We start from the raw sequence: 27,539 nt of genomic DNA, 5'->3' as shown, positions 1-27,539 counted from the left end.
AAGCATACTTCTACCAAAGTAAACATATCCACACTAGGAATTATACCAGTATAACTATAGCTGTTTAAATTCACATCTTACCTTACACTGATACAACTTTCCCATGTTGACAAGCTCTAACTCCCTTCACAATCATACACCTCAATTCTGGATGCTTTACAGATACCTCAAGATCCTTCAGGGTATTGCCCACAGTGAGCCTCATGCAAACATTTAGTACTGACTTGTGTGGATGAACGTCAGCTACTCATCGTCACCATTTCCTATTATGTGTTTGTGGAGGTCTTCCCAGAAATGTACTGAGATGATCTAACCCTGTGTAGCTTGTGTGGCCTGTCAGGAGCACAGCACAAGGTGGCATAGCTGCAGGGCCCTGAGTGTTCTGGGGTTGTGCGATTAATTGGGTAAAGCATTTGTTGTTTATGTATTGCATAGTACAACATTTTCTCTTTATTAATCAAGAGAATAACAAAATTGGATAGCACGATGGGAGTATTGGGAGACTAAACATCTACTACGTGGGCGTGTTAGGAGAATACATCCTTAAAATTGGTGGAGTTGTCAGATAATACAATGAGTACCATAGAAAAACCTACTCATAAATAAGTATATACTTTATTCCTTGAGAATCTCACTGTATCGTGACACTTCAATTCAGCAGCATAGCTATTAAGATGGAATAAATAAATAAATGAGTCCATCTATACTCTGTCCTGCTGGCAATCAAGTGATCATTAAAATATTGGAATGGGTACAAAATAAGTTTGTAAATTAGTAAAATATCAGCAGTGTGTTTATATTATTAATGTTAATTTTGCATTAGTATCACTGCCTCCATTATTCCAATTAATTTAAATAACTGTAATAGCTTCAAAAAGAAACCAGTCAAGTTAGCTTGGCACCCCTTTCTCTGGTTAGCACATTTTTTCAAGAAGCACTTGGCTGCACATGCTCTTTCAGTACAATGCAACTGATGACATAAGGATTTAATGCTATAGCAATCAGATATAATTCCACTGGAAATATCTGTTTCTTTATATTTGTGTATAGTGAAGCTGTATTGCATACCTTGCCCCTATATTTAAATTAATGTGTTAGATGCCTGGCAAAATGTATTTATGTTGGATTGAATTTGATGGATTTTGCTGTCTGCCCTTTGACTGTACATGGAATTTGTGTACAGTGTGTGTGTTCTAAAGCGAATTGTGTTGTGTGAGAGGACTCGTACAACTGGTCACTTTTATCTTGTAATTCCCATTTTCTGGTGTTTTTGAAGGTGCTGCTTTTGAATGTATGTTGAAGGCTTTTGTTTGGTAAGGTGGAGTCATTTAAAGGGAAATTATTTGCACATTTTTGTTCCTCTAATTTGTCCATTTTCATTGCAAACCAGTACAGGAAAAAACAATGAGTTGCATTCAACATCTTCCCTCTGTATTGAGTAAATTTGTCTCATCTAATTTCATAATCATTCTCCTAAACTGTAAAAGATACAGTAGTGTACAGGCAAGAAGAATACTCAGTAAATACTTTCCAATATTGAATACTATATACATACATAATAGAATACGAATTCTGGAGATACAGTGGGCTGAAATAGATTTCTGAAGAATAGAATAGAAATAATTATTATTTGCGTAGCATTTTAAACATGTAAAATGCCATACAGACATTAAGTAATCTTCAATCCACCTCCGGGAGGTAGACAGGAAAATCTATTCTTGTTTTGCAGATGGAAAAACTGATATGCAAAGAGTTCACTTGACTTATCTAAGTCAATGGCAGAACCAGTTAAAACTCAAGAGATCATGACTATCTCTTCAGGGTTGTCCAATCTCACTTTGGTATTTTTTTAAAAATATCTGTTCCTAATTTGAGTGCCAAATGATGTTACTATAAAAAAAATCATAAATTGTATTTCATGTGGGCTAGCTGTTTTAGGTACAACTCTTCAAATGAGTTTTGTGTCACAAACCATACTTCATCGATACTTAAGCACTTTTAAGGATCTGATGTACTGTAGCCAAACAAACTTTAAGAAATGAGTCTTATTTCACAGCTGTGATATTGCTACTGTGAAATACGGTGTTTTCATTATTTTAATATATAAGTGAATTGTGTTCTGATTGGCAAGTCACCCCCATACCAAATCCTTTATAGTATGATATTCCTTAACTGTTCAGAATTTGACTCTGTATTTTCTCAGTGACTAACTCAAATAGGTCAGAGTCCTACTGTGACTTTTAGGTATTACCACAGTATAAATGTTTAATAATAAACATTTTCTGTAACTATAAATATCTAATAAATTAAAATAAACAGGCAGGCTGGTGGAAAGCTATTTTCTATATAAAAATCAATGTTAAAATTGTATGCTGTTTGTTAAAAGGATGAAATACAACACAGGAATGCTGTTGAATATAGACATATTGGGCCTGATTCTACCACCCTTTATTCATATTGAGTAGTCCCATTGAAGAAAGTATTAATCTGTCTGAGTAAGGGTTACAGAATCAAGCCTATTGTGTGTAATGACATCACAAACTATCAGATCCCTGTGAAATATGTACAGCCTTGTCTTTTACAGCTGTGTAATTGTCTGTCTTGCACGCTCATTTTTTAAAATTCTAATTACACCAGGTTACTGTACTGTTACAAACAGTTTCATTTAACTTCAAATAGTTTCGCATACCTACCTTCCTAGCTAGTCAATAGTTTTGGACTCAAAAGCTAGTAACCAACATGCCACTGGATGAGGCAAGATCATACTGAATCTGTAACCTGAGATAGAGAAGCCTCTATATACTTTAATTTTGATGCTGTAACAAATCTATGGCAAAAAGTTCCTTCTGATACTTCTCTCTCCCATTGCAAGAGCCATCCTGCTAACCTCCTGCCATGGCTTACCCCAGCATCTGTTTCCTCCACTCCTTTTTTTGCAGTGAAGAGCATCTTTAGCAGAAATCCAGTGACCAGACCAACTTCCTCTGCCACAGATTCATTCTGTCCTCTTTCAATTCTGCTGCCTTCCTGAATAACTCTACTTTTCCAACTTAATTGAATCTCATGCCTTCAATACCAATTGCCTTTTCAGCACCTTTAACTCACTCTTCAAACCTTCACCTCCTCCCACCACTTCTCTCTGCACACTATCTCGCTGATTTCTTTCAAGAGAAAATTGACAAAATATGACATGACATTTCCCCTCCCTTGGCTTGCCTTCTCTTCCCCTTTTTCTTCCCTTCTTTTTCCCCACCTCAAACTTTTTTCTCCTCCTCCCTTGGCCACGGAGGCAGAAGTTTCTCATCTGCTCTCTTCCACTATCCCCTTGCTCCAGTGACCCCATCCCATCTCCTGATCTCCCTGCGGGGGCCCACTCCCTTACTCTTCTCCTTAACCTCCCACTGTCCTCTGGTGGTTTTCTCTCGCAATACAAACATGCTTTAGTTTCTCCCATCTTAAAAATACAAACCCTTGACTTCACTTGCCTCTCCGCCAGCACTCCTTTTCCCATCTCCTTTTCATTTCTAAGCTCATTGAACATGCTGTTTTCAGTTACTGTCTGGAGTTTCTCTCCAATTCCATCCTAGACTCTCCAGTTTGGCTTCTACCCTTGCACTTAACTGAAACAACTGTCATCAAATTCTCTGAATACCTCTTCTTAGCCAAATCTCAGAACCAATACTCCATCCTCATCCTGCTTGACCTGTCAGCCACTTTTGATACAGTCAACTATGCTCTTCTTGAAATCTTGTCATCCCTTGGCTTTCATGACTGTCCTGTCCTGGCTCTCTTCTTACCTCTCTAATTGCTCTTTCTGCATATCCTTTGGGAGATCTTCCTCATCCCCCTTCCCACTCCCTGTTTGGGTATTTGGAGGTAAATCTGCCATAGGTTGTTCCCTGCTCCAGAATCTGATGAAGCTGAGGAGCTGCAATTCCAGACATTGCTCTTACAGCAGTGCCCCCAATTCCCGCTCCTCACCAAATCTTCTCCTGGACTAGGAGTCGGCATGTGTCAAATTCCTTCTGGCTTGCTACTGATCACCTTTAAAGTTACCCACCCACATTTTCTGACTAGCATAATCCTGCCTGTGGATCATCTGGCTACAGCTGGCAACTAAGAGAATCAGAGGAAAATTAGGGGAAAAAAAATAATTGTTCTACCATCCACTGAGGGTGAAAAAGTGATCTACAATAAAGGGTAATGTCGCCAATACTTTATATCCCAGTGTTTATCATTTTTAATAATTGAATGTTCATGCTAAGTGTGTGTATGTGTGTTTATATATCAGTAATCCATTGTCTTTTTTGGCGGGGGGGGGGAGAAGAGGGAGAATGTTTTATCTTCTCTCTCTGCTCCTAATAGATATTTTAGAAAACTCAGGTCAATCAAAACATATCTATACTGTTTTACCATTTACCTTTCACTTAGCATGAACAATGAAACAAGTCTAGTCACTGTCACTTTCTGGTTCTCATGAATGAGCACAGTACTATTATGACTGGATTAGCAATGAGCCTTGTATGGTAGTTAGGGCACAGGACTCGGAGTCAGAGCTGTGACTTCTGTTCCCAGCTCTGCAACTGACTTAACAAATTGCTTTAAATAAGTCATATTTACTGGTGCCTTCGTTCCTTCATCTCTAAAATAAAGCCTTCCTCAAGGAGATGTTGTTTGCTTTAATTTAACTTTAAAGTACTTTGAGAGAGTCTGATGAAACATATCATTAATAATTGCTAGTACTATTAATAATGAAAGAGAACATTAAAATAATCCAGAAAACTGTTTTCATTGCCGCTTTCATTGGGGTGAGTTATTTCTATTCATATGACATTTTTTTAAAAGAAAGCTTAAATCAAGTGCCTACCTTTAGAAGATGTGTCTTAACATTACTCTTGCCAAGTGGAAATGCCTAGAAGTTCTCAGAGTTCAGGCAATCATCTGGGGCCATGTTCATTCCTGATGTAATTCTTGGCATTGATGGAGTTACACCAGGGTTGAATTTGGCTCCTTGTCTTTAAATCAGACTGGTTTGCCTTGGCATTGCAATAGGTTCAATGATAGAAAATGCTTGTCCTGTGAAGTCCTTCTGAGTGTGTACACATGCGTGTGTTCATGAATGTGTGCTCAGAGAGTTAATAACTGTGATTTAGCGATATATAAAATGTATTAAAGTTGCTGCCATGATTTTTGACCTTGGAGAAAATTTAAAAGAAAGAAATATGGTTGCATAGCTGGCTGTAGTCTAAAGTCCTTGATGTTTTATTGCACTGCAGTTTTGTTCTGTGTTCCTTTTCAGTGGGTCTCACCATTCAGGAAGCCCTTCAGCACATTGTTCTAAAAACGGTGGTTCTCTAGATACCTCCAAAGTCTACATAGTGTCACAGAATAGTGGTCAACAGATCGCTGGGTCTGAATCAAAATCACACCACAGACAAGCAGCAGTAAGCAAATATATCATTGGTTGGAAAAAGTCAGAAGGCAACCCAATGCCTGAAGAATCTGAAGTTTCTCAATGCCAAGAGTAAGATTTATGTTTGTTCTTATTTTAGAAAGTAATATATATAATAGAGTGGGGAAAGTTTTTAACTTTCTCATTATTTGAAAAGTATAAAATGCGTCTCCTTGTCTTCAGCTTTATTTAAAATATTAGTTTTTTTCCCTTCCTTTATGTACCAGAAATCTCGACACAGGTGAAAGAAAATCATTGGCTGGAGGGTCCTCTTGCCGCCTCCTTCCTTTTTCTCTCTTAGTTTCTTTCCTACTGAACCTCCTCCCTTTTGCCCAGTGAAGCAAAATGAGAAAAGAAGGCATTGTTAATCTGGCCAAAAATTACAGTTGTGTTGTAAAGACATGAAATTCCATTTTGAAGAGGATTAGTTAGGCATAACCCCATTAAGGTCTGGAGAACCTAAGTATCTTCTCAAAAAGCTTAACTTTCATCGAAGGGGTTCTAAATAAGGTTGCTCCTGGCTATGACCTCTGGGTTTGGACCCGAGGGCCCCAGCTCTATAAACCTTAATTCAGGATTTTTCTATGCTGGTTTTGATTTGAGATGAAAAAAGAGTATTGTTGAGATTTAAAAAAAAAACTTTGAGTTTTGTCAATTGATGTTGTTGTTGCTTTTGAGTCATCTTGTGGAGGGACATCTCCACGTCTGTCCAGCTCCTGGAATTATGCAATTACATCAGAATTACAGCTTTCACTTTTAAAAATATTTCTAGCCTTTATAGCTGCAAGGGGAAAGCTAGAAAACATGAACTGATCATAACTGATGCAGCAGTGTCTGCCACAGGCTTCAGAGACAATGACAGAATAGCTGTGAGAGTGCAAACAGCCCCATTATCTCAAGGGGGTACTAAGCTGTACCTGAAAATAGTAGGGGGCCATGCCAGCACTATCTCATCATAGGACTGTATATGGTAGGAAGAAAATGCAGTGTGCCCAACCCGTTCATTCATCCAATTTAAATACTCCCAGGCTGCTGAGCTAAGTACTGGGACCCTGCTAGAACTACTGCTACTATTCTTGGGGGGTAGATAGGGACTCCATGCCACTACCCATCCCTGAGGTCCCAGTGTCACTGCAAGTGTGGGTGGAGGGCAGAGTCGTGGTATAGGAATGAAGCACTATGTAGTAGAGCACCTCAATTGCTTTAATCCTGCCCTGGATGGTCTTGGGACACTTGATGAAAAGGCCACACTCAGTTTTGGGAGTGGAGGTCTCTCACAATTTGGGCATTTATTTTCTCTCTGACCTGACTCTTGCGCTTAGAAAAACTACTCAGTTCTGCTTAGATGTAAGAAGGAGAAAAAAATGGCAGAGAAATACTGAAGATCCAGGCCCTGCCTCAGAAAGAGCCCCCCAAAGCTCCAAAAAGCACTCTTCAAGGGCAGAGATGTGAAGCTGCAGGCATGTGGAACTCAGTGGAAGCAAAGGCCTTTCTGACTTGAGTGTTGGACCCTTCAGCAATTGTTTCTAGAGCTAGGAAACTTCAAAAGGATTGAGAAGTCCCAGCTTCTTTCCTATTCTAGGCACATATCATCCCTTTACGGAAACTGTTTCCAAGATGAAAGGGCTGGTGAAATTAACATTAGAGCCAGATGAGATTTCATTTGGGAGGTTTCAGAATTTGTATTCATTGTGCATTGGAATGAAAACAAACCCTTTACAACACTTGCACGGAAATGGAATTATCAAAACATCTGTTTTTAAACCAGCACTTAAGACAGAGTGGGCCGTGGTGCAGGTGTGTGTATGTGATCAGGACCCTGGCCTGGGATGTGGGAGGCAAAGTTTCAAGTCCCTGCTCTGCCTGATTCAGAGTAATCTAGGATGGTATGCTCTAAATCAGGCAGAGCAGGGACGTGAACAGAGGTCTCCCACAATCCAGGTCAGGGCCATAACCGCCTGGTGAGTGCACATCTCTCTCAAAACTTGATTAAAGTCTATATATCTCTGTGAAATGTTTTGGCTTCAACGAAAGAGCATATTTTCAGCAAAATTTCATTTTGCTGAAAATATCCAACCACCTCTAATAAACAGCAATGTATCTTGCCTGGCACTAAGAGAGCTCACGAGGAACTTCTTCCTCTTGTGCAGAAGCGAAAGCCTTGGTTCAGAATGTGGTGCAGTTACTGAAATTTGGTTACAGCTGGTGCTTTGCATCCTTCCTATTGCACCAGTGTAATAGGAGCAACAGCTATTGTTTGGATCTGCCATGTAATAATTAAAAAAAAACATGTTATATATTCTTTTTATCTTCAAAATCATGTACCATGATGATCCCCTTACTTCCCTATTGAGTATAAATAACCAATTCTGCCTCCTTCTATATAGTAGAAAGCGCTGTGTATCTTGGCAGACTGGCAGCAAGACACATGCAGTAGTTTATTTTTAAATGAGATATGTGGACTATCCTTTATTCTGTGGGAGGGGGAAATTAATATTAAATCTAGAATTTTGTAAATGTTTCATATATATTGCATAATATTTATAGCAAAATCTTATAGTAAAAATGTAGGCCAAAATTTTATATATTCAAAAATAGGAGCTCAACTTTAGGCTCTTTAAAACCATATTTCAACACTTGCCTCACTTTCAAAAGTTATGAGCACCAACTGCTCCCAGTTGTGGCCGCCTTGTTCTGCACATTTGTTTTGCCTTAATATTATGAATAAGCACACTTTCACTAGATTGTTCAGTCATAAGAGTGCTGCCACTTTAAAAATGTGGCAGTCTCTTTTGTCCCAAAGGCCTCTGCATAATGAGATCCTGCAACCTCTCTCACTGTTTTGAAATGAAAACTTTTATTGAAAACTACATAATTAAGCATTCCCTTTGGACTAAAAATGCAGGAACTTTGAAAAATATCTGTGAGGACTAGCTCCATCTGAAGAGTGTGAATCAAAGATGACCTCACTGCACATATCAAAAAATATTCTCATAAATTTTCTATGCATTAGAGCAATACTTAACTTTTTCTCTCTCTAGGAAAGCTTTCCATGCATCGTTGGGGTAGCGGGAAGAGGGGAGGCGGGGAAGAGAAGGCATGCTATTTCAAAGATAATTAGTTTGAAATAAAATAGCATCTTCAATTAACAGTGGTGATGAAAATCAGGTCATTTGCTGAAGGTTGTGCCACCATAAGACATAATTCACTGAGAATTACAATTTACCATAGCGAAGCCCTATTTCCTCTCTGCTGTGGATACAATCGCTGATTATGCTGCACTTGGCAGTAAGTAATTGGTCTCAAATGTATGCACTGTGTGTTTGGGAATCTCCAGCTTCTCAGATTCCATTTCCAGAGTAAACCTTTTAAGATCATCTCTTTCCTTTCTTGCTGGAAGGGAGCTGAAAGACTGTAATTCAGTTTGACAGTCTTTTGTTGAATGTAAATATATTTTTGTATGCTGATAATTAAAGAAGACACTGTTTTATTTATCCAAACAGCTTTGTGAAATTGCTGGTAATAAAATGCATTTGGCACATGGCAGAATTGATTACAAGTGAACTTTCAGCACTATCAGTGATGACCATGATAATTTTGTCAGATTGTGATGCTCGTACAGCTTCACACCACAAGATATTGATTTTCTTATTTGCTCAGGAAGCACAAGTTAAAATATTTTGATCTGTGATAAATTATTCAAGTTTAAACAAGATAACAGAGAACTGTAGTGTGCACAAAAGAGAAGTGCAGGCTTTGAGAAATATTGCTGCTTGTTTCTTCCTGTTTCTTGGGAATTCAGTACTTTTTGAATAATTTAAAAATTCCATCATGAAACTGAAACTAATTCATAAATTTAAAATGATTGGGGGAGATGGTAACAATACACTATGCAAAGAGAGAGAGTCATACAGCAACTTTTAATTTTTATCAATGAAAATAAATGCAGTATTGTAATCCATGACCAGTACTTCTTACCATACTAATATACCAATTGTTTCAACAGACTGTATGGTGAGGATGATGCTATGTCTGCATCAAGTCAGCTTCAAACTTCTGTGAGGAGTGCAGTTACTGAAAGCCAGCAAGTCTTGCCCAAAGAAGATTTTCTGAAGCTGATGCTGCCAGATAGCCTCACTCTGGAGGAGGGTAGAAGAAAAGTGAGCTACTCTTTTTTTGGCTCTACACATATAAGAGGCAATTACCCAGAAATCATCTACTTTTAGTTCTGAAATTGATTTAGATTAGACAAGATCATTCTATATAAACCAAACATGTTAGGCATAAACTATGGATTCTGACAGTAATTCATATAATATGCATACCCTGCTCTATAAAATAATACCTAGCATGTAGAAATTGTAGATTAAATTCAGTGTTTAAGCCTGCTTCTGCTCAAATTTGAAAGCTGAGCTTTTTAATACAAACACCTAGTTAATTTTGAGTATAAATCCAAAGACTGAGGTTGGTATTTTAAAACCTAGGTGCCTAAAGTTAGGCAACTGAATAAAGTGGCATGGCTTTCATGGTTCCCAGCAACAGCAACTCCCATTTGAAGTTTGTACGAGTGAGTGACATACAGATATTAATTATAAGTAGTTAGTTGGAAAGGTCTCGTAGTCCGCTCACAGAAAGCAGTGATCTGATTTTGTTATACAAAGACAATGTTGTTCATGTTAAAAAGTTCATTAAAGTACTGATATTGAACTTACAGTATGCTTTCTGAACAGCAAGTACCAGTGACACAGTATTTTTTGCGTAAGAGCAAATGGCACCACAAGCAATTTAATTACTTGAAGTAATGCTCTTAAAATAGATCTTAATTCAATGGTACTTTAATCCAGTACGTCCATAATACATACTAAAGAACATGTTCATCATGTGTAAATAGGTAACTTGGGAACCTCATACATGCTAAATTTAATTTAAAAGTCAGATTTTGTTTTAGATAAATAGATTGATAGTTAAATACACCTATAGATTAAAATCTCTGAAAGTTTAGGAATAATAGCTGAGAATTTTTGTTTATTATATTCTTCCTACAATGACACATTATTAATATAATAACTAATTGGACTGCAGTTCTGACTCTAAGCTGATGTCTACACTGCTTTCTTTATAAATAACTCAGGTATCACACTTCCTATTCTGGATATCCATCAAGTATGTATAGAAGCAGTGGCTTTTTTAAAACAGTGAATGTAGCACCAGATTTAAAAATATCTACATTGTTATTTTTTGACAGGTCTTCCTATTTGATGAAAACTTCTCAAAGAAACGGAGGGAAACATTCAATCATGCAAAGGGAAATATACTCTGTAAAAAATAGTTCAATACAGATTAGGGCCCAAATTCAGAAAAGCATCCGTCTTCAGCAAAACACTGAAGCATGTACTGAAGTCAGTGGAGTTTATGCAAATATTTCAGTGCCGTCCTAAAGCAGGATGGACTTTAAGCATATGCTTAAATATTTTCCAGAATCAGGGTCTAGATATTGAAAGCGTAAGTAGTAGTTAGACCCTGACTGTGGAAAGAATTTCAGCATGTGCTTAAGTCCTGCTTTAGGACAGCACTGAAACATTTGCTTAAACTCCATAGACTTCAGTTGGACTTAAGCACATGCTTAAGGTTAAGTACATGCTTCAGTGCTATCCTGAAAAGGGATACATTCCTGAAATGGGCCCCTAGTGTATATTAAACTATTTTGTACATAGCATATTATCCTTTTGCATTATTGAATGTTTCCCTCTGTTTCTTTGAGAAGTATTCATCAGTTAGAAAGACTTGTCAGAAATATATCAATGTAGATATTTTTAACTCTGGTGCTACATTCACTGTTTTAAAAAAGCCACTGCTTCTATACATATTTGATGTGTATCCAGTATAGGAAGTGTGCTGCCTAAACTATTTATAAAGAAAGCAGGTCAGGATGTTGGACTCTTATAAGTTTAAGATCATTTGTACAAATTGCCTCTGTAGACATGCAGAGTAACTGTTTTTGCACTGCTATAGAATTAAAGGGTTCTTAAGTGAAATAGCCAAGTTTGATCCAGTTAGGGCAATCAGATATAATTTTGCTTTAGACATTTAGATGGTATTTTAAGTAATTTTATAAAAGATAAAACAGCTTTCACTGAACTCTATTATCTTGTTTTAAGTGTATTTCATGTTATCTAGACAGCTATAATGATTTAAATCAGCTTTATTGTCATATAAATTAGATTGCACTTCACATATAGTTGATCACTTCAGAATGGCTTGATATTAAAACATAGTCATTTCAAATTAAAATCAAGCAGTCCTATGTATGGTCTTGAATAAATGTTGCCAGAGATGGTAACCTTACATATATTTCTGGAAGCCCATTACTGTCATAGGGTTATGGAACTTTCATTTAACATTTCAGAATTAATAAAACTATACAGTATCTAATTAATTCATGGTGATGTGTTCCAAAATGTCAAGAGGAAATACAAAAATCCAGTTCAGTAACTCCATTGAGGCTGCAGGAGAGTTGATGTGATGGAACTAATATTTGATCTTCCATTGCAAGTTCAAGAATTCCAAAATGATATTTTATGCCTGCCTACAGAAATACTACAAGAGTTTTTCACAATATCATATACATTATTTTAACTAGTAAAATATGTTCAGTATTTTCATTTCTTTACCAATTCACCTTTCTAAAACTATTTTTAATATTTAGTTTTCATTTTATGGGAACCTATCTCCAAGGAGGACGCTTTATCGCACCCTTTCTGATGAGAGCATATGTAGTAATCGGAGAGGATCTTCATATGCTAGCTCACGGAGTTCAATGCTTGATCAAGCCTTGCCAAACGATATTTTGTTCAGCACCACCCCATCATATCACAGCACTCTGCCTGCCAGAATGAGTCTGGCTCTTGGAATGGGAAATCTAAGAAGTAAGTGATTGATCATGTTATGAGCAGGTTTCAGATTCTGTTAATGAACTCGAATTGCCAAATGTTAAAATAATTTTTCTTTTAATGGCAAGTTACATAATTATTTCAGCATTTTATGTTCTAGAGCAGTGTTTCTCAAACTTTTGTATTGGTTACCCCCTTTCACACAGCAAACCTGTGAATGCGACCCCCCTTATAAATTAAAAACACTTTTTTTGTATTTAACACTATTATAAATACTGGAGGCAAAGCAGGGTTTGGGGTGGAGGTTGACAGCTTGCGACCCCCATGGAATAACTTTGTGACCCCCTGAAGGGTCATGACCCCCAGTTTGAGAACCCCTGTTCTAGAGACCTTAGCAAGTACTGAGTTTCATCAGTAGTGCCTGTTTATATTTGTTTTAGTGATCAGAACTCAAACTTTTTTTCAGCTTTGGAGAGACATTTTCCAAAAAGTAGATTTTCACAAAGCAAGTGATAGGCAAAAAAATGCTTGCCTCAAGACAGCTCTTTTCATTTTTCTGTTTTAGTCCAGTGATCTAGCTAAATAAAGCTAACTAGCTTTGTCTCACGAGATTGTATTTAAGTTGATTTCCCTATTTTGTTGCTATTTGTTTTTCTAATGCATTCAAACTGTTAAACATATTAGTGTTATCAATTTCATTGTCTATTAAGTTTGATATGAAGATAGCCCATTTACCTTAGTGACGACATCTTAAAACTTAATGCACACTTGATTCTTGTCCCACTTTTCAAGATAGAATCTATTGAGATTTTTTCCACACTATTCTTCACAATATTAAACCCCTGCACTTAGCAATTCATTTATCACTTTTTAGTAGCAAGAAACAGGGGTCTTGGGATAAGTTAAATTGATTTAAATAGGTTTCTTCATTTGTATGTTAGATGAGATCTTATTGTATGAATATATTCCATCAGTATAGATGGCAAAGATTACTCTAGAATAATTGTAAGGTAAATATTTGGATGGTAAATACTAATACCTGTACTAAACCCAAATATTCAGACCTGGGTGCTGAAATTTAGGCACCACGCAGTGTGCAGCGGTAGTCAAAAAAGATAACAGAATGTTGGGAATCATTAAGAAAGGAATAGATAATAAGACAGAAAATATCATATTGCCTCTATATAAATCCATGGTATGCCCACATCTTCAATACTGTGTGAAGATCTGGTCACTCCATCTCAAAAAAGATATATTGGAATTGAAAAAGGTACAGAAAAGGAAAACAAAAATGATTGGGGTAACAGCTTCCATATGAGGAAAGATTAATAAAACTGGGACTTTTCAGCTTGGAAAAGAGATGAATAAGGGGGGATATGATAAAGGTCTATAAAATTGAGTGATGTGGAGAAAGTAAATAAGGAAGTGTTATTGAATCCTTCTCACAACACAAGAACTAGGGGTCATCAAATGAAATGAATAGGCAGCAGGTTTAAAACAAAAGGAAGTATTTCTTCACACAATGCACAGTCAACCTGTGGAACTCTTTGCCAGAGGATGTTGTAAAGGCCAAGATTATAACAGGGTTCAAAAAAGAACTAGATAAGTTCATGGAGGATAGGTCCATCAACAGCTATTAGCCAGGATGGGCATGGATGCAAAACCATGCTCTGAAGTGTCCTTAACCTCTGTTTGCCAGAAGCTGGGAATGGGTGACAGGGGATGGATCACTTGATGATTACATGTTCTGTTCATTCCCTCTGGGACACCTGGCATTGGCCACTGTCAGAAGACAGGATACTGAGCTAAATGAACCATTGGTCCGACCCAGTAAGTTCTTATGGGAGCAGCTCTCTGAAAAACTAGCCACTTTTATTTAGGTATCTTAATATTGGAATTAGGCCAAAATTTTCAAAAATAGGAGCCAAACTGGGTTCTTAACTCCATATTTAGGCATCTCTGGATAGGAGTTTGTGACTTAAGCATTTAAATGACTTAGGAGCATAAGTCCCACTGAAGTCTTGCAGGTATGGACAGAAGGAAGATCAAAGAAATAATAATAATATAATAAAAAACTGTCCAGACCATGTCCTTCATGGATGGGCCTAACTACTGAATTATGTGCTTCAGAACAGACTGACCGACTTAACTTTGAGATTTGCTGGCAATGTCACTGTGAAGCATCAAGTCATAGATAAAGCATCAGAAAGCTCCCCGGCCACCTCTCTTATTTCATTTAAGTCTAATGTGAAATCGGCCCAGAGGGCCTGAAGTTTTTGGCGTCAAGTGACCCAGAATCAAGAGTAACAGCTGGGTATCGAGACTCTGAATTGATACCTCCAACAGTTGCACAGGCCCAACATGTGAGGCCCAAAGCTGTTCCTTTGCATGTGTGTCAACAGAACATATTGAAGCTCAGACATCATCTTTTCCCCTCTGGTTGTTTTCAAAACAGACACTTTTTCAAACCAGGCATTCCCTTTCTGCAAGTGCCAAGGCAAGTCTGCACCAAGAGCCTACTGAATTCCCAGCTTTCAGCCAGCTCTGCCCTCTACCCAGAGACTGCAACTGTTCAAGGCCTCCAGCTACCTCGGTTTCAATTGTATTTGTGCTGATAAACCAGCTCCTTGACTTCTAGAACACCATAAACTATTGATTAGCCTGATGTCTTCATTTAAGCAAATTATGTTAGTTGTCAGACTTTTGGACAGATGGGAGAAGCCAAGACTGGACAGAAAACTTCAAATGGATTTTGTGGTGGCTTATTTTAATCCCTTTTTTGAATACAACCAAAAGCTAGTGATGAAGGTAACTTCCTACTTGACACAACTTTTGTGTGTGGACTCTGTTCTGGAGCAGGTGAAAGAGCCCATCTGCTTATACACTTATTCATACCTGCAGCAATTTGCTCAACCACATTCATTCACAGGCTTGTTCTCAGCTACTCCCCATATGCTCCATCAAAAGTTCCTGAGCCACTCTGTTTCTGTTCCATCTTCCTTTTCTCCTAGACTTGTTTCTTTCCTTCAGGGAAGGAACCAGCAGTTCTGTTTGTTCTGCTCTGCTCCCTGGATCCAGTAATCTCATTTACCCATTCCAAATTCCTATTCACTTCTTGCAAATGGATTTTTGAAGCCCTCTATGTGGCAGTTGGAGACAGTGGGAGGGGAAGGAAAGCACTGAAATCCTCACTTATTCTCCCTGCAGGCCTATACTGATTCTGCCTCCCACATTTTCGGCATGGTGAAGAATTGCAGCTCTAATCTGGGCTCCCCTCACTCTCACTGAGACTACAGCAGAGAGAGCAAAGGGAGCGCAATTTAGAGCTGCAGCTGTTTTGGCTGCCACTGTTGAATGGCACTCACTGAGCACTTTGCAGGGCTAGGAAGACTAGTGCATGTTCTCTCAGGTGCACATCTTAAGGCTTGTCTACACTGGCACTTTACAGCGCTGCAACTTTCTCACTCAGAGGTGGGGGAAAAACACATCCCTGAGCACTGCAAGTCTCAGTGCTGTAAAGTGCCAGTGTAGACAGTGCACCAGCGCTCGGAGCTACTCCCCGCATGGAAGTGGTTTTTTTAACCACTGGTGCTGCATCTACACAGCCACATTAAAGCATTGCTGTGGCAGCACTTTAACATTGCTAGTGAAGACATATCCCTAGAGAGATCTCTGTTCCTCACCCTGATTTAAAATGCTTGAATGTTTTGGAATGAAGGTTCCTAATGTTTACAGTCCGTCTTGAGGACATACATAGCTTTCATGGACAAAGATCTTTGTAAATGTAGTGTTCTAAAACCAGATCCTGATTGAATTGCCAGGTGAACATGTTGTTAGCAGATATGCAGGGTGGAATAAGTTCATGTCTCCTGTGTCAAGAAGTATTGCAAGTGTAGAATTTGGATGCTGTCTTAAGACATTGTCAGTTGGCACTCAGACAGGAAAGGAAAACCCATACACGGATCAGTAATGAAGCACAAGAATGTTCCCTGGATAAAGGGGTGGTAGATTTATCAAGTGGGGAAACAGTGGAGATAGGTATTTCCAGAACACCTCTGTACAAAATACCAGTGTTCTTCATGAGGCACCAGAAAGAAAATGCACTGCTAACAGATGCTTTGTTTTTTATTCACTGCTGAGGTAAGTTTACATATGTATCAATTATCTCTGATAGCAAAGGTTCTGACTAAGTTTAGGAGAAGATGGTCAATGATCCTTATTTTCAATGATCCTTATCCTTAAGTAGGTAATCAACTGATCTTTCAGAACCATTAGGATAATGTGGCACATGATACATTTAAAATTAGAAAAACCCTTGTGTCATGGGTTGTTAATATGGTTTTAACTGAGCTGATGAAAGCTACTATCAAACCACTTGCTAACCTCTGAAATTGAGGTTTTTTACATGGTAAATCACTTTTCGTATTGCAGTGACTTCCATTCACAGTGATTGAGTTTCACGTTCTAATGACTGGTTCACTTTAAACTAAATCCTTCGAAAGTAAGATAGTGTTATGGACAAATACCAAATAATGACCTAAGATGGTAATTGAGTTCTGTTTCAATCATTCAGTCCTCCTGCTTGCATTCTTCCACACCCACTTATCAATCCTGGTGAAACTCTTCTCCATAAACTAGATGCCAAAAGATCCTTTGGCTTTTATTTGGAGAGAACTAAAGCCCTTAAAAAATACATGCACCTTTGTTTCAGTTGACACTAACTCAATAGATTGTGTGGTCTCCAAGGAGACCATATTTCTCAATATCTGTTTCATTGTTATACCATTGCAGGCCTGCAGCTTGTAGGTCATGTCAAGGTCCATTTGGTGTGGAGTGAATCTGTTATGGCAGCAAACCTCTAATCTGTTTTTATCTTGGAGATTTACAAGGCAGCATTTTATGTTAACTGAATATACTCAGATTATACTCTGTTGCTCAGATTCAGCTTCCAGAAAGGAGTCAAGATTTAGTCTATTGTGGAACCTTTTTCTAGGATATCTTATTTTCCTCCTTTGCTTCTCTGCAGATAAAAAAAGATATCTACATAGCTTTAGAGTAGGGCTGTCAATTAATCACAGTTAACTCACATGATTAACTTAAAAAATTAATCTTGATTATTTGCACTGTTAAACAATAGAATACCGATTGAAATGTATTAAATATTTTGGATGTTTTTCTACATTTTTAATTGTATTGATTTCAATTACAACACAGTATACAACACAGTATCTACCACCCCTTTATCCAGGGAACATTCTTGTGCTTCATTACTGATCCATATATGGGTTTTCCTTTCCTGTCTGAGTGCCAACTGACAATGTCTTAAGGTATTGTACAGTGCTCACTTTATATTCTTTTTGATTACAAATATTTTCACTGTAAAAATGACAGACAAGAAATTTTCAGTTCAATTAATACACATACTGTAGTGCCATCTCATTATCATGTAAGTGCAACTTACAAACATAGATTTTTTTTTGGTTACATAGCTGCGCTCAAAAACAAAACAATGTAAAACTTTAGTGCCTACAAGTCCACTCAGTCCTACTTCTTGTTCAGCCAATCGCTAAGACAAACAAGTTTGTTTACATTTATGGGAGATAATGCTGCCCGCTTCTTATTTACAATGTCACCTGAAAGTGAGAACAGGCATTCGCATGGCACTTTTATAGTCGGCGTTGGAAGGTATTTACGTATCAGTTATGATAAACATTCATATGCCCCTTCATGCTTTGGCTACCATTCCAAGAGGACATGCTTCCATGCTGATTATGCTAGTTAAAAAAATATTGTATTAATTAAATTTGTGATTGAACTCCTTAGAGGAGAATTGTATGTGTCCTACTTTGTTTTGCCTGCATTCTGCCATGTACTTCATGTTATAGCAGTCTCAGATGATGACCCAGTACATGTTGTTCATTTTAAGAACACTTTCACTGCATATTTGACAAAACACAAAGAAGGTACCAATGTGAGATTTCTAAAGATAGCTACAGCACTCGACCCAAGGTTTTAGAATCTGAAGTGCCTTCCAAAATCTGAGAGGGATGAGATGTGGAGGATGCTTTCAGAAATCTTAAAAGATCAACACTCTGATGTGGAAACTACAGAACCCGAACCACCAAAAAAGAAAATCAACCTTCTGCTAGGGGCATCTGACTCAGATAATGAAAAAGAACATGCGTCAGTCCGTACTGCTTTGGATGGTTATCGAGCAGAACCCGTTATCAGCATGGATGCATGTCCTCTGGAACGGTGGTTGAAACATGAAGGGACATATGAATCTTTAGTGCATCTGGAACATAAATATCTTGCAACACCAGCTACAAGAGTGCCATGCGAATTCCTGTTCTCACTTTCAGGTAACATTGTAAATAAGAAGCGGGCAGCATTATCTCCCATAAATGTAAACAAACATGTTTGTCTGAGCGATCAGCTGAACAAGAAGTAGGAGTAAGCTCTAAAGTTTTACATTGTTTTATTTTTAAATGTAGAGGTTTTTTGTACATAATTCTACACTTGTAAGTTCAACTTTCATGATAGAGATTGTACTACAGTACTTGTATTAGGTGAATTGGAAAATACTATTTCTTTTGTTTGCCATTTTTACAGTATACGTATTTGTAATTAAAAATAATATAAAGTGAGCACTGTACATGTTGTATACTGTGTTGTAATTGAAATCAATATATTTGAAAATGTAGAAAATATCCCAAACTATTTCAATAATTGTTGTTCTATTATTTTTTAAGTGTGATTAATTGGGAATAATTTTTTTAATTGCTTGACAACCCTACTTTAGCGAAATGGTTAACTTGAAAACTGGTATCCCACTATTCAGAATAAAGGTACATTAACCCTATATTCACATTCTACCTGCGTCGTCTTGTTTTGTTTTCAATAACCCTGGAGTTTTTTAACCTCCAGAAGAGGGGATCTTTAATGAAGGCTACCTTCAAAGAAGAGGGAACTACTTATCTATAACTGCCCTCTGAATATAAATACGTAATAACTTGCCAACCATCCTCTTCTAATTTGAATGCTCTGTAACATTTCTATTACTTTATTCTTTTGGGTCTTTTACATATGGAGATAATTGCTGGGCAAAGATCTTGTTGTTGGAGCAGATGGGGTGCTTGCGTTCCCTTGCAAGGGTGATTTGAGATATCCTCTATGGATCTTTTAGCTTGGGGAATGCTCACAGTCATGACTTCAAAGAGAACCTGATATCTTGATCTACGCAGTGTTGCCTATAAAAGTGAATGTTGTAGAGGAACAAATTAATTCAGCTGTATGCAGTGTTGCAAGCTGCTTCGAACTTGGAGGGGAGAGCACAGGCTGCAGGAGGGAAGAGTTTGGAAGAGGCATAAGGACACCAGCGTGTGTGCTTACGGCTTGAATGCCAGCTGCAGTTGCCATATCTCTGTAAATAGTTCTCTTAATAATGAGTTAGTTTTAGTTTTCAAAACATGGAGTCCTCTCATGTCATTACCCAGTATGTGGCACATGAAATATGTAGTAACTCCTCCCCCCGCCCCATATAAGATCTCTTCATGAGGGGAGAACTCACAACTCCCACTGACAGAAACAGGATAGTTGCCTTGGTAGCAGGATGGACCAGATAAGATAAATCTGCTTACTCTTATATAAATAAGAAACCTCTCTCTGAATAGGGAGATTTTCTGGCACTAATGTCACTTGATTTCAGGAGAACTGCTTTGGAACCTCTGAGTTTTAAATAAAAAATTGCTGAAACTAAATGCTATCAAAATTGCTCTATCACTTCTCTGCAATAATAAAAGGGAAGTGAAAATGAATAAAGTTTGACAGTACGGTCATGGTGTCTTCTGTATAAAAGAACTGGAAGTCACAAGATCAATAACTGTACCAAAGAGCACGGACTTCACAAACAAAAATGTTTTCTCTAAAACTATGGGTTAATTCATGGATTGTTGTCCCAGAGGGCATAGTCTTTTCTCTCCTACACTCAGACCACACCCAAAATGCAAACAGCATGGAAGAATTATTCCTTAAAGCTCAAGAGGCCCAGGAGGTTTTTGCACTGTTAGTGCACCAGAATATATCTATCTTGCCCTATTTAAATTTACATAATTGTCTGTCATGGCATGCTGATGCCTAGACTGTTGTTACTCTTCCTTATTTCTTCCATCAACAGAAACACTGAGGTTCCAGACCTCTCAATAACCAAACCTCCTTTCGTCCAGTCGTCTTTCTGCTGTTAAGGCCCTCTGTCTACCCTGGACAAAGTAGTGTAGATCCTATGTGAATTTTGGTCCTCACAACGCCATATAAAATGAGGGATGATTACTGGTGAATAAATCAATCCTACGCTCCAATTTGAGAAACCAGCAGAATCTTCTCAAGTAGACACTTTCCTGACAGGTTTCACATTCATCTTCTATTGACTTGTCACACAAAAGCAGGGGTTCTTTTGAAGTGACGACTCACTTCTCTAAGATAAGAGGTTTCAGAGTAGCAGCTGTGTTAGTCTGTATTCACAAAAAGAAAGGGAGTACTTGTGGCACCTTAAAGACTAACAAATTTATTTGAGCATAAGCTTCCGTAAGCTACAGCTCACTTCATCGGATGCATTCAGTGGAAAATACAGTGGGGAGATTTATATACACAGAGAACATGAAACAATGGGTGTTATCATACACACTGTAAGGAGAGTGATCACTTAAGATGAGCTATTACCAGCGGGGGGGGGGGAGAGGAAGACAACCTTTTGTAGTGATAATCAAGGTGGGCCATTTCCAGCAGTTGACAAGAACATCTGAAGAACAGTGGGGGGGGGGAATAACATGGGGAAATAGTTTTACTTTGTGTAATGACCCATCCACTCCCAGTCTCTATTCAGTTAATTGTATCCAGTTTGAAAATTAATTCCAATTCAGCAGTCTCTCGTTGCAGTCTGTTTCTGAAGTTTTTTTGTTTCATAGATTCATAGATACTAAGGTCAGAAGGGATCATTCTGATCATCTAGTCCGACCTCCTGCACAACTCAGGCCACAGAATCTCACCCACCCACTCCTATGAAAAACCTCACCTATGTCTGAGCTATTGAAGTCCTCAAATCATGGTTCAAGGACTTCAAGGAGCAGAGAAGCCTCCCTCAAGTCAACCATGCCCCGTGCTACAGAGGAAGGCGAAAAACCTCCAGGGCCTCTCCAATCTGCCCTGGAGGAAAATTCCTTCCTGACCCCAAATATGGCGATCAGCTAAACCCTGAACATATGGGCAAGATTCACCAGCCAGACAGAAAATTCTTGCCTGGGTAACTCATATCCCATCCATCCAATATCCCATCTCAGGGGATTAGTCCTATTTACCCTGAGTATTTAAAGATCAATTACTTACCAAAATCCCATTATCCCATCATACCATCTCCTCCATAAACTTATCAAGTAGAATCTTAAAACCAGATAGATCTTTTGCCCCCACTGCTTCCCTTGGAAGGCTATTCCAAAACTTCACTCCTCTGATGGTTAAAAACCTTCGTCTGATTTCAAGTCTAAACTTCCTGGTGGCCAGTTTATACCCATTTGTTCTTGTGTCCACATTGGTGCTGAGCTGAACTAATTCCTCTCCCTCTCCTGTATTTATTTATCCCTCTGATATATTTATAGAGAGCAATCATATCTCCCCTCAACCTTCTTTTAGTTAGGCTAAACAAGCCAAGCTCCTTAAGTCTCCTTTCATAAGACAAGTTTTCCATTCCTCGGATCATCCTAGTAGCCCTTCTCTGTACCTGCTCCAGTTTGAATTCATCCTTTTTAAACATGGGAGACCAGAACTGCACACAGTATTCCAGGTGAGGTCTCACCAGTGCCTTGTATGATGGCACTAAAACCTCCTTATCCCTACTGGAAATGCTTCTCCTGATGCATCCCAAAACTGCATTAGCTTTTTTCACAGCCATATCACATTGGCAGCTCATAGTCATCCTATGATCAACCAATACTCCAAGGTCCTTCTCCTCTTCCGTTACTTCTAATTGATGCGTCCCCAACTCATAACTAAAATTCTTTTTATTAATCCCTAAATGCATAACGTTACACTTCTCACTATTAAATTTCATCCTATTACTATTACTCCAGTTTACAAGGTCATCTAGATCCTCCTGTATAATATCCCGATCCTTCTCTGAATTGGCAATACCTCCCTGCTTTGTATCATCTGCAAACTTTATTAGCACACTCCCACTTTTTGTGCCAAGGTCAGTAATAAAAAGATCAAATAAGATTGGTCCCAAAACCGATCCCTGAGGAACTCCACTGGTAACCTCCCTCCAACCTGACAGTTCGCCTTTCAGTAGGACCCGTTGCAGTCTCCCCTTTAACCAATTCCTTATCCACCTTTTGATGTTCATATTGATCCCCATCTTCTCCAATTTAACTAATAATTCCCCATGTGGCACGGTATCAAATGCCTTACTGAAATCTAGGTAAATTAGATCCACTGCATTTCCTTTATCTAAAAAATCTGTTACTTTTTCAAAAAAGGAGATTAGGTTGGTTTGGCACGATCTACCTTTTGTAAAACCATGTTGTATTTTGTCCCATTTACCATTGACTTCAATGTCCTTAACTAATTTCTCCTTCACAATTTTTTCCAGGACCTTGCATACTACAGATGTCAAACTAACTGGCCTGTAGTTACCCGGATCACTTTTTTCCCTTTCTTAAAAATAGGAACTATATTAGCAATTCTCCAATCATTTGGTTCTACTCCTGAGTTTACAGATTCATTAAAAATTCTTGCTAATGGGCTTGCAATTTCAGGTGCCAATTCCTTTAATATTCTTGGATGAAGATTATCTGGGCCCCCCGATTTAGTCCCATTAAGCTGTTTGAGTTTCGCTTCTACCTCAGATATGGTAATATCTACCTCCATATCCTCATTCCCATTTGTCATGCTACCATTATCCCCAAGATCCTCTTTAGCCTTATTAAAGACTGAGGCAAAGTATTTGTTTAGATATTGGACCATGCCTAGATTATCTTTTACCTCCACTCCATCTATTCTTGTTGAAGAATAGCCACTCTTAGGTCTGTAATAGAGTGACCAGAGAGATTGAAGTGTTCTCCGACTGGTTTTTGAATGTTCTAATTCTTGACGTCTGATTTGTGTCCATTTATTCTTTTACGTAGAGACTGTCCAGTTTGACCAATGTACATGGCAGAGGGGCATTGCTGGCACATGATGGCATATATCACATTGGTAGATGCGCAGGTGAACGAGCCTCTGATAGTGTGTCTGATGTGATTAGGCCCTATGATGGTGTCCCCTGAATAGATATGTGGACACAGTTGGCAACGGGCTTTGTTGCAAGAATAGGTTCCTGGATTAGTGGGTCTGTTGCGTGGTGTGTCATTGCTGGTGAGTATTTGCTTCAGGTTGGGGGGCTGTCTGTAAGCAAGGACTGGCTTGTCTTCCAAGATCTGTGAGAGAGATGGGTCGTCCTTCAGGAGAGGTTGTAGATCCTTGATGATGCGTTGGAGAGGTTTTAGTTGGGGGCTGAAGGTGATGGCTAGTGGCATTCTGTTATTTTCTTTGTTGGGCCTGTCCTATAGTAGATAACTTCTGGGTTCTCTTCTGGCTCTGTCAGGATAAGAGCTGGATCACCAGCTTTCAAATAAGATATCCTGTCTGTTAAGAAGGTTTCCCTTTTTGTCAAGCACCAGAATACACAAGTATTTGTATTATTCTCCAAAGGACTTTCACAGACTCTAAGCTGAATACCCAAGAGATTGTTCCATGATCTGTCCCAAATATGATTTCATCCTCAGACACTTTTAATGTTTTCTGAGGATATTCAATATTCAAGGTACTAGACAGAAAATATTGGCAGGAACTGGGAACAGAATATATTTATATGCTGAAATTCCATTTAATATAAAATCTAGTTTTGCATTCCTGGGGTTTGGTAGAGAGACAACAGATGTTACAGCAAATTCTATTAAACGGACTAGTTGTAAACTTTCTCAGTTACTCCATCAAAACTTAATAATGGAATATCTTGCATATAAATTTCAGGATAAGACAGAAAAATCCCATGGTATATGGGATTTTTACCTCTCCTGCATCATATTTTGGATGCAAGTCTCCCTCCCACCCACCCCATATATTTTTGAGGATTGCATACCTGCTCCTCCACCCCATCTTTTCCATTAGAAAGATGATTCATTCTGATAGAAGCTACTGCATGCAATAGAAGGTATTGTGATGCATTATGCTTGTTCTGTTTGTATGTAAACTTTAGTTTAGAGTCTATATTATATAGAGTGTATATTATATTCTTCTATTAATATCTGGACAAATGGTAACATGCCTTTTTCATACAAGAAGATATTCCATGTTATGTGTGCACATTGTTTCTTTCCTTGTGGAAAAAACTCTTCAATTTTTTTTAGATGGTGCAGTAGTGAGAAAAGCATTCCTCAGACATAAAATAGCCTATATCTGGGGAAGAACTTGAGGGAGGAAAAAGTCTGTATTTTTAAAATATTTTTTAAACTTCTGATTCAACCACTTTTTTTTTTTTTAAAAAGGATTGAAGTAGAATAACTTTTTTGCTGAATTATATTTAATGAAATAAAAATTTCTATCCATCTTATTAGTACAAATTAATGTTCTCTTCTCCCTAATGTGATTAAATCTAATTGTTATATCTACTTCCATGAATGTCAGTATATCTAACTGCAGTATTTATTATATTGTGTCTGCAAGTATACATCAATATACAAATAGAGCACAAAATCATAGAAATGTAGGGCTGGAAGGGATCTCAAAATCATAAAGTCCACCCCCATGCATTGAGGCAGGACCAAATAAACCTACACCATGCCTGACAGATGTTTGCCCAACCTATTTTTAAAAACCTCTAATGATGGGGATTCCAGAACCTCCCTTGGAAGACTATTCCAGCAGTTAAATCCCTTATAGTTAGAAAGTTTTCCTAATATATATATATATATATATATATATATATATATATATATTGGGTGGAATGTGGGCATAATTTTCAAAGCAGTCTCTGTACCTGCACCCAGAATCTGAGCACACCCTATTTTTGTGTATATAAAACTCTGTATGCACACACATTCTGCATGTGTGGTTTCACGGGCTTTTTGAAAATGTGGATCTATAGGTATGTCTAGCAACTTTCTCCTCACAAAGGATCTTAAAAAAGCAACTATTTAGGTTCTTTAATATTTTACTGTTTATAACTCTGTTCTGTCAATTTATAATATTAGTATGTTCTCTTGTGTAAAGTGGTGGTTAGGAAGAGAATATTCTTTCTAAAAAACCTTCCTTCCTTCTCATTCTCCGTCAATCGAATGCCGTTTAAAATGTTATGCTGACACTGAGCATTTATAGAAAAAGCAGGGGACAAGGGAAAAGTGAGGATGAGCACCCTTTGGCTATATATATATATATTTTTGAAATTTATTTCTAATAGCCTCACAACTAAATATAGACCATTGTCATAAGAAGACTAATTTTTGTGTTTGTTGATAGATGAATTCTGGTTCTCAGATGGCTCTTTGTCTGATAGAGCCAAATTCAACGATCCCGGCTTGATGCCCCTTCCGGACACTGCCGCAGGACTAGACTGGTCCAACCTGGTGGATGCTGCACGAGCTTTTGAAGGTAAGAAAACTCAGCAAAAAGACTTAGTCAACAAAAAAAGCTCTTCCAAGTTTTTCCCATATCTTCTATATACTCATTTTGAGTAATAAAAATCTTATATGTATCTCAGTAGTTATAGCCTTTTCTGTCCTTTTTGTAATATCTCTTACTTTCAAATGAGGAACTGTGTTGGACACAATATGTAGTGTGGCTACTATCAACTCTGCATGTGCAGTCCAAGTGATGTTGCCCCTCCCTCTGGCTCGCATAATAAGCCCTCAGAAGAATGTTGCAGTGGTACAAATATTAAAATGTCTACAGATATGTTTTCAAATATAGTGTGCAGTCAGGAAGTAGAGCAGTCGTGCAGAATTGGACTATAATTCCAGGTTAACCTGGAGAAAATGACACACTCATCTCTTTGATATCAAGCTTATACATGCTTAATTTAAAACTAAACGGAATAGTAGATATGCATATTTAAAGGGTTTGTTTTAATGTATGCTTTGGTCAGGTCTTTCTGTATACTGTCCTAGAATTCAATAATCTCAAGTAGAAAGGTTTTGTTGTTTTACTCTTTAGTTAAAGGCATTCAGAACTATTGTTGTACTATTTTGAAAGCATAGAAAATGTATCGGTAATGATCAGCATTCTAAAATACCATCATGCTTTCTATCCTGATTAACTTTGAGTTCCTTTGTCTCTGTTCGTCCCTTTTCATATACTTCCTATCAGTTAAGAGGAATGTATTATAAAATTGAAAGATATTCAATAAAAGATAAAATATAAACAAGATTCCCATTGTATTTACACACTTGGTTGCTTGCGGGGAGATATGTGTATATATTTTTGTTACCAATATCCTAATGCAGCAACTGAAAAATAAAGACTTATCAATACAAAGAAGACTTGGAGTGATGTAACTGTGTTCATGCTAAAGCATTTTTTACTCCTGCATAAAGAAGATTTTGTTATTCAACAACTCTTTTTTCAGCTGACTGAAAGTACTTGTTCTGTATTCATATTTTCTGAAGCTCAGATATTTTGAAGTCTTTTAGAAACTTTTTATTTTAATTTTTCTAGTCTCCTTAAACCCTCAGCTCAGAATAATGGCATACTGCTTTATTCTGCAATTAATTAATTTGAGCAGCAACTTCTCGATTCTTGTAATTTAATACTTATTCTCAATAATTGCACAGTCATATATTTTTTTTCATTTGTTCTGTTCAAATAGGAAAAGCTATTGACTGACTTGTTTTAGTTGCATATATTTCAGATATTTTCATTTATTCATTTTGTACTACAGTACTTGTTCAGACTTCATAGTTTGAAGAAGACAGTCTGAGTCACAAAATAGAGATTCTCTCATTGATTGCTTTGTGAATTATTTGAAAAATTTGAGTTGTAGTGCAGATTCCCATAAAGAATGCTATAGTAAGTGTTTCTATGTTTTGTGTTAGTGGGTAATTTCTTTTCTGTTAGTGGGTGCATTCATGCAGAAGATGGAAAGATCTATGCATGTGCTATATAACCTATAAAAC

The 27,539-nt window shown here is 37.7% G+C and overlaps 1 protein-coding gene across 18 annotated transcripts in view; it reads left to right on the top strand.

Annotated features, from left to right (window-relative positions):
* The window catches only part of SIPA1L2 (signal induced proliferation associated 1 like 2), a 260,821-nt gene that overhangs the window by 214,849 nt on the left and 18,433 nt on the right, over positions 1-27,539 (top strand). For all 18 annotated transcript variants that reach the window (XM_043511364.1, XM_043511368.1, XM_043511365.1 and 15 more), the window contains 4 exons: positions 5,300-5,524; positions 9,459-9,612; positions 12,159-12,378; positions 25,888-26,019. In XM_043511364.1, the coding sequence (XP_043367299.1) occupies positions 5,300-5,524; positions 9,459-9,612; positions 12,159-12,378; positions 25,888-26,019 (731 nt within the window). The remainder of the gene's footprint in view (positions 1-5,299; positions 5,525-9,458; positions 9,613-12,158; positions 12,379-25,887; positions 26,020-27,539) is intronic.

Source organism: Dermochelys coriacea, chromosome 3 (genome assembly GCF_009764565.3).
Source record: "Dermochelys coriacea isolate rDerCor1 chromosome 3, rDerCor1.pri.v4, whole genome shotgun sequence".
In the NCBI taxonomy this organism is placed as follows: domain Eukaryota; kingdom Metazoa; phylum Chordata; order Testudines; family Dermochelyidae; genus Dermochelys; species Dermochelys coriacea.
This window is presented reverse-complemented; position numbering and strand designations above follow the sequence as displayed.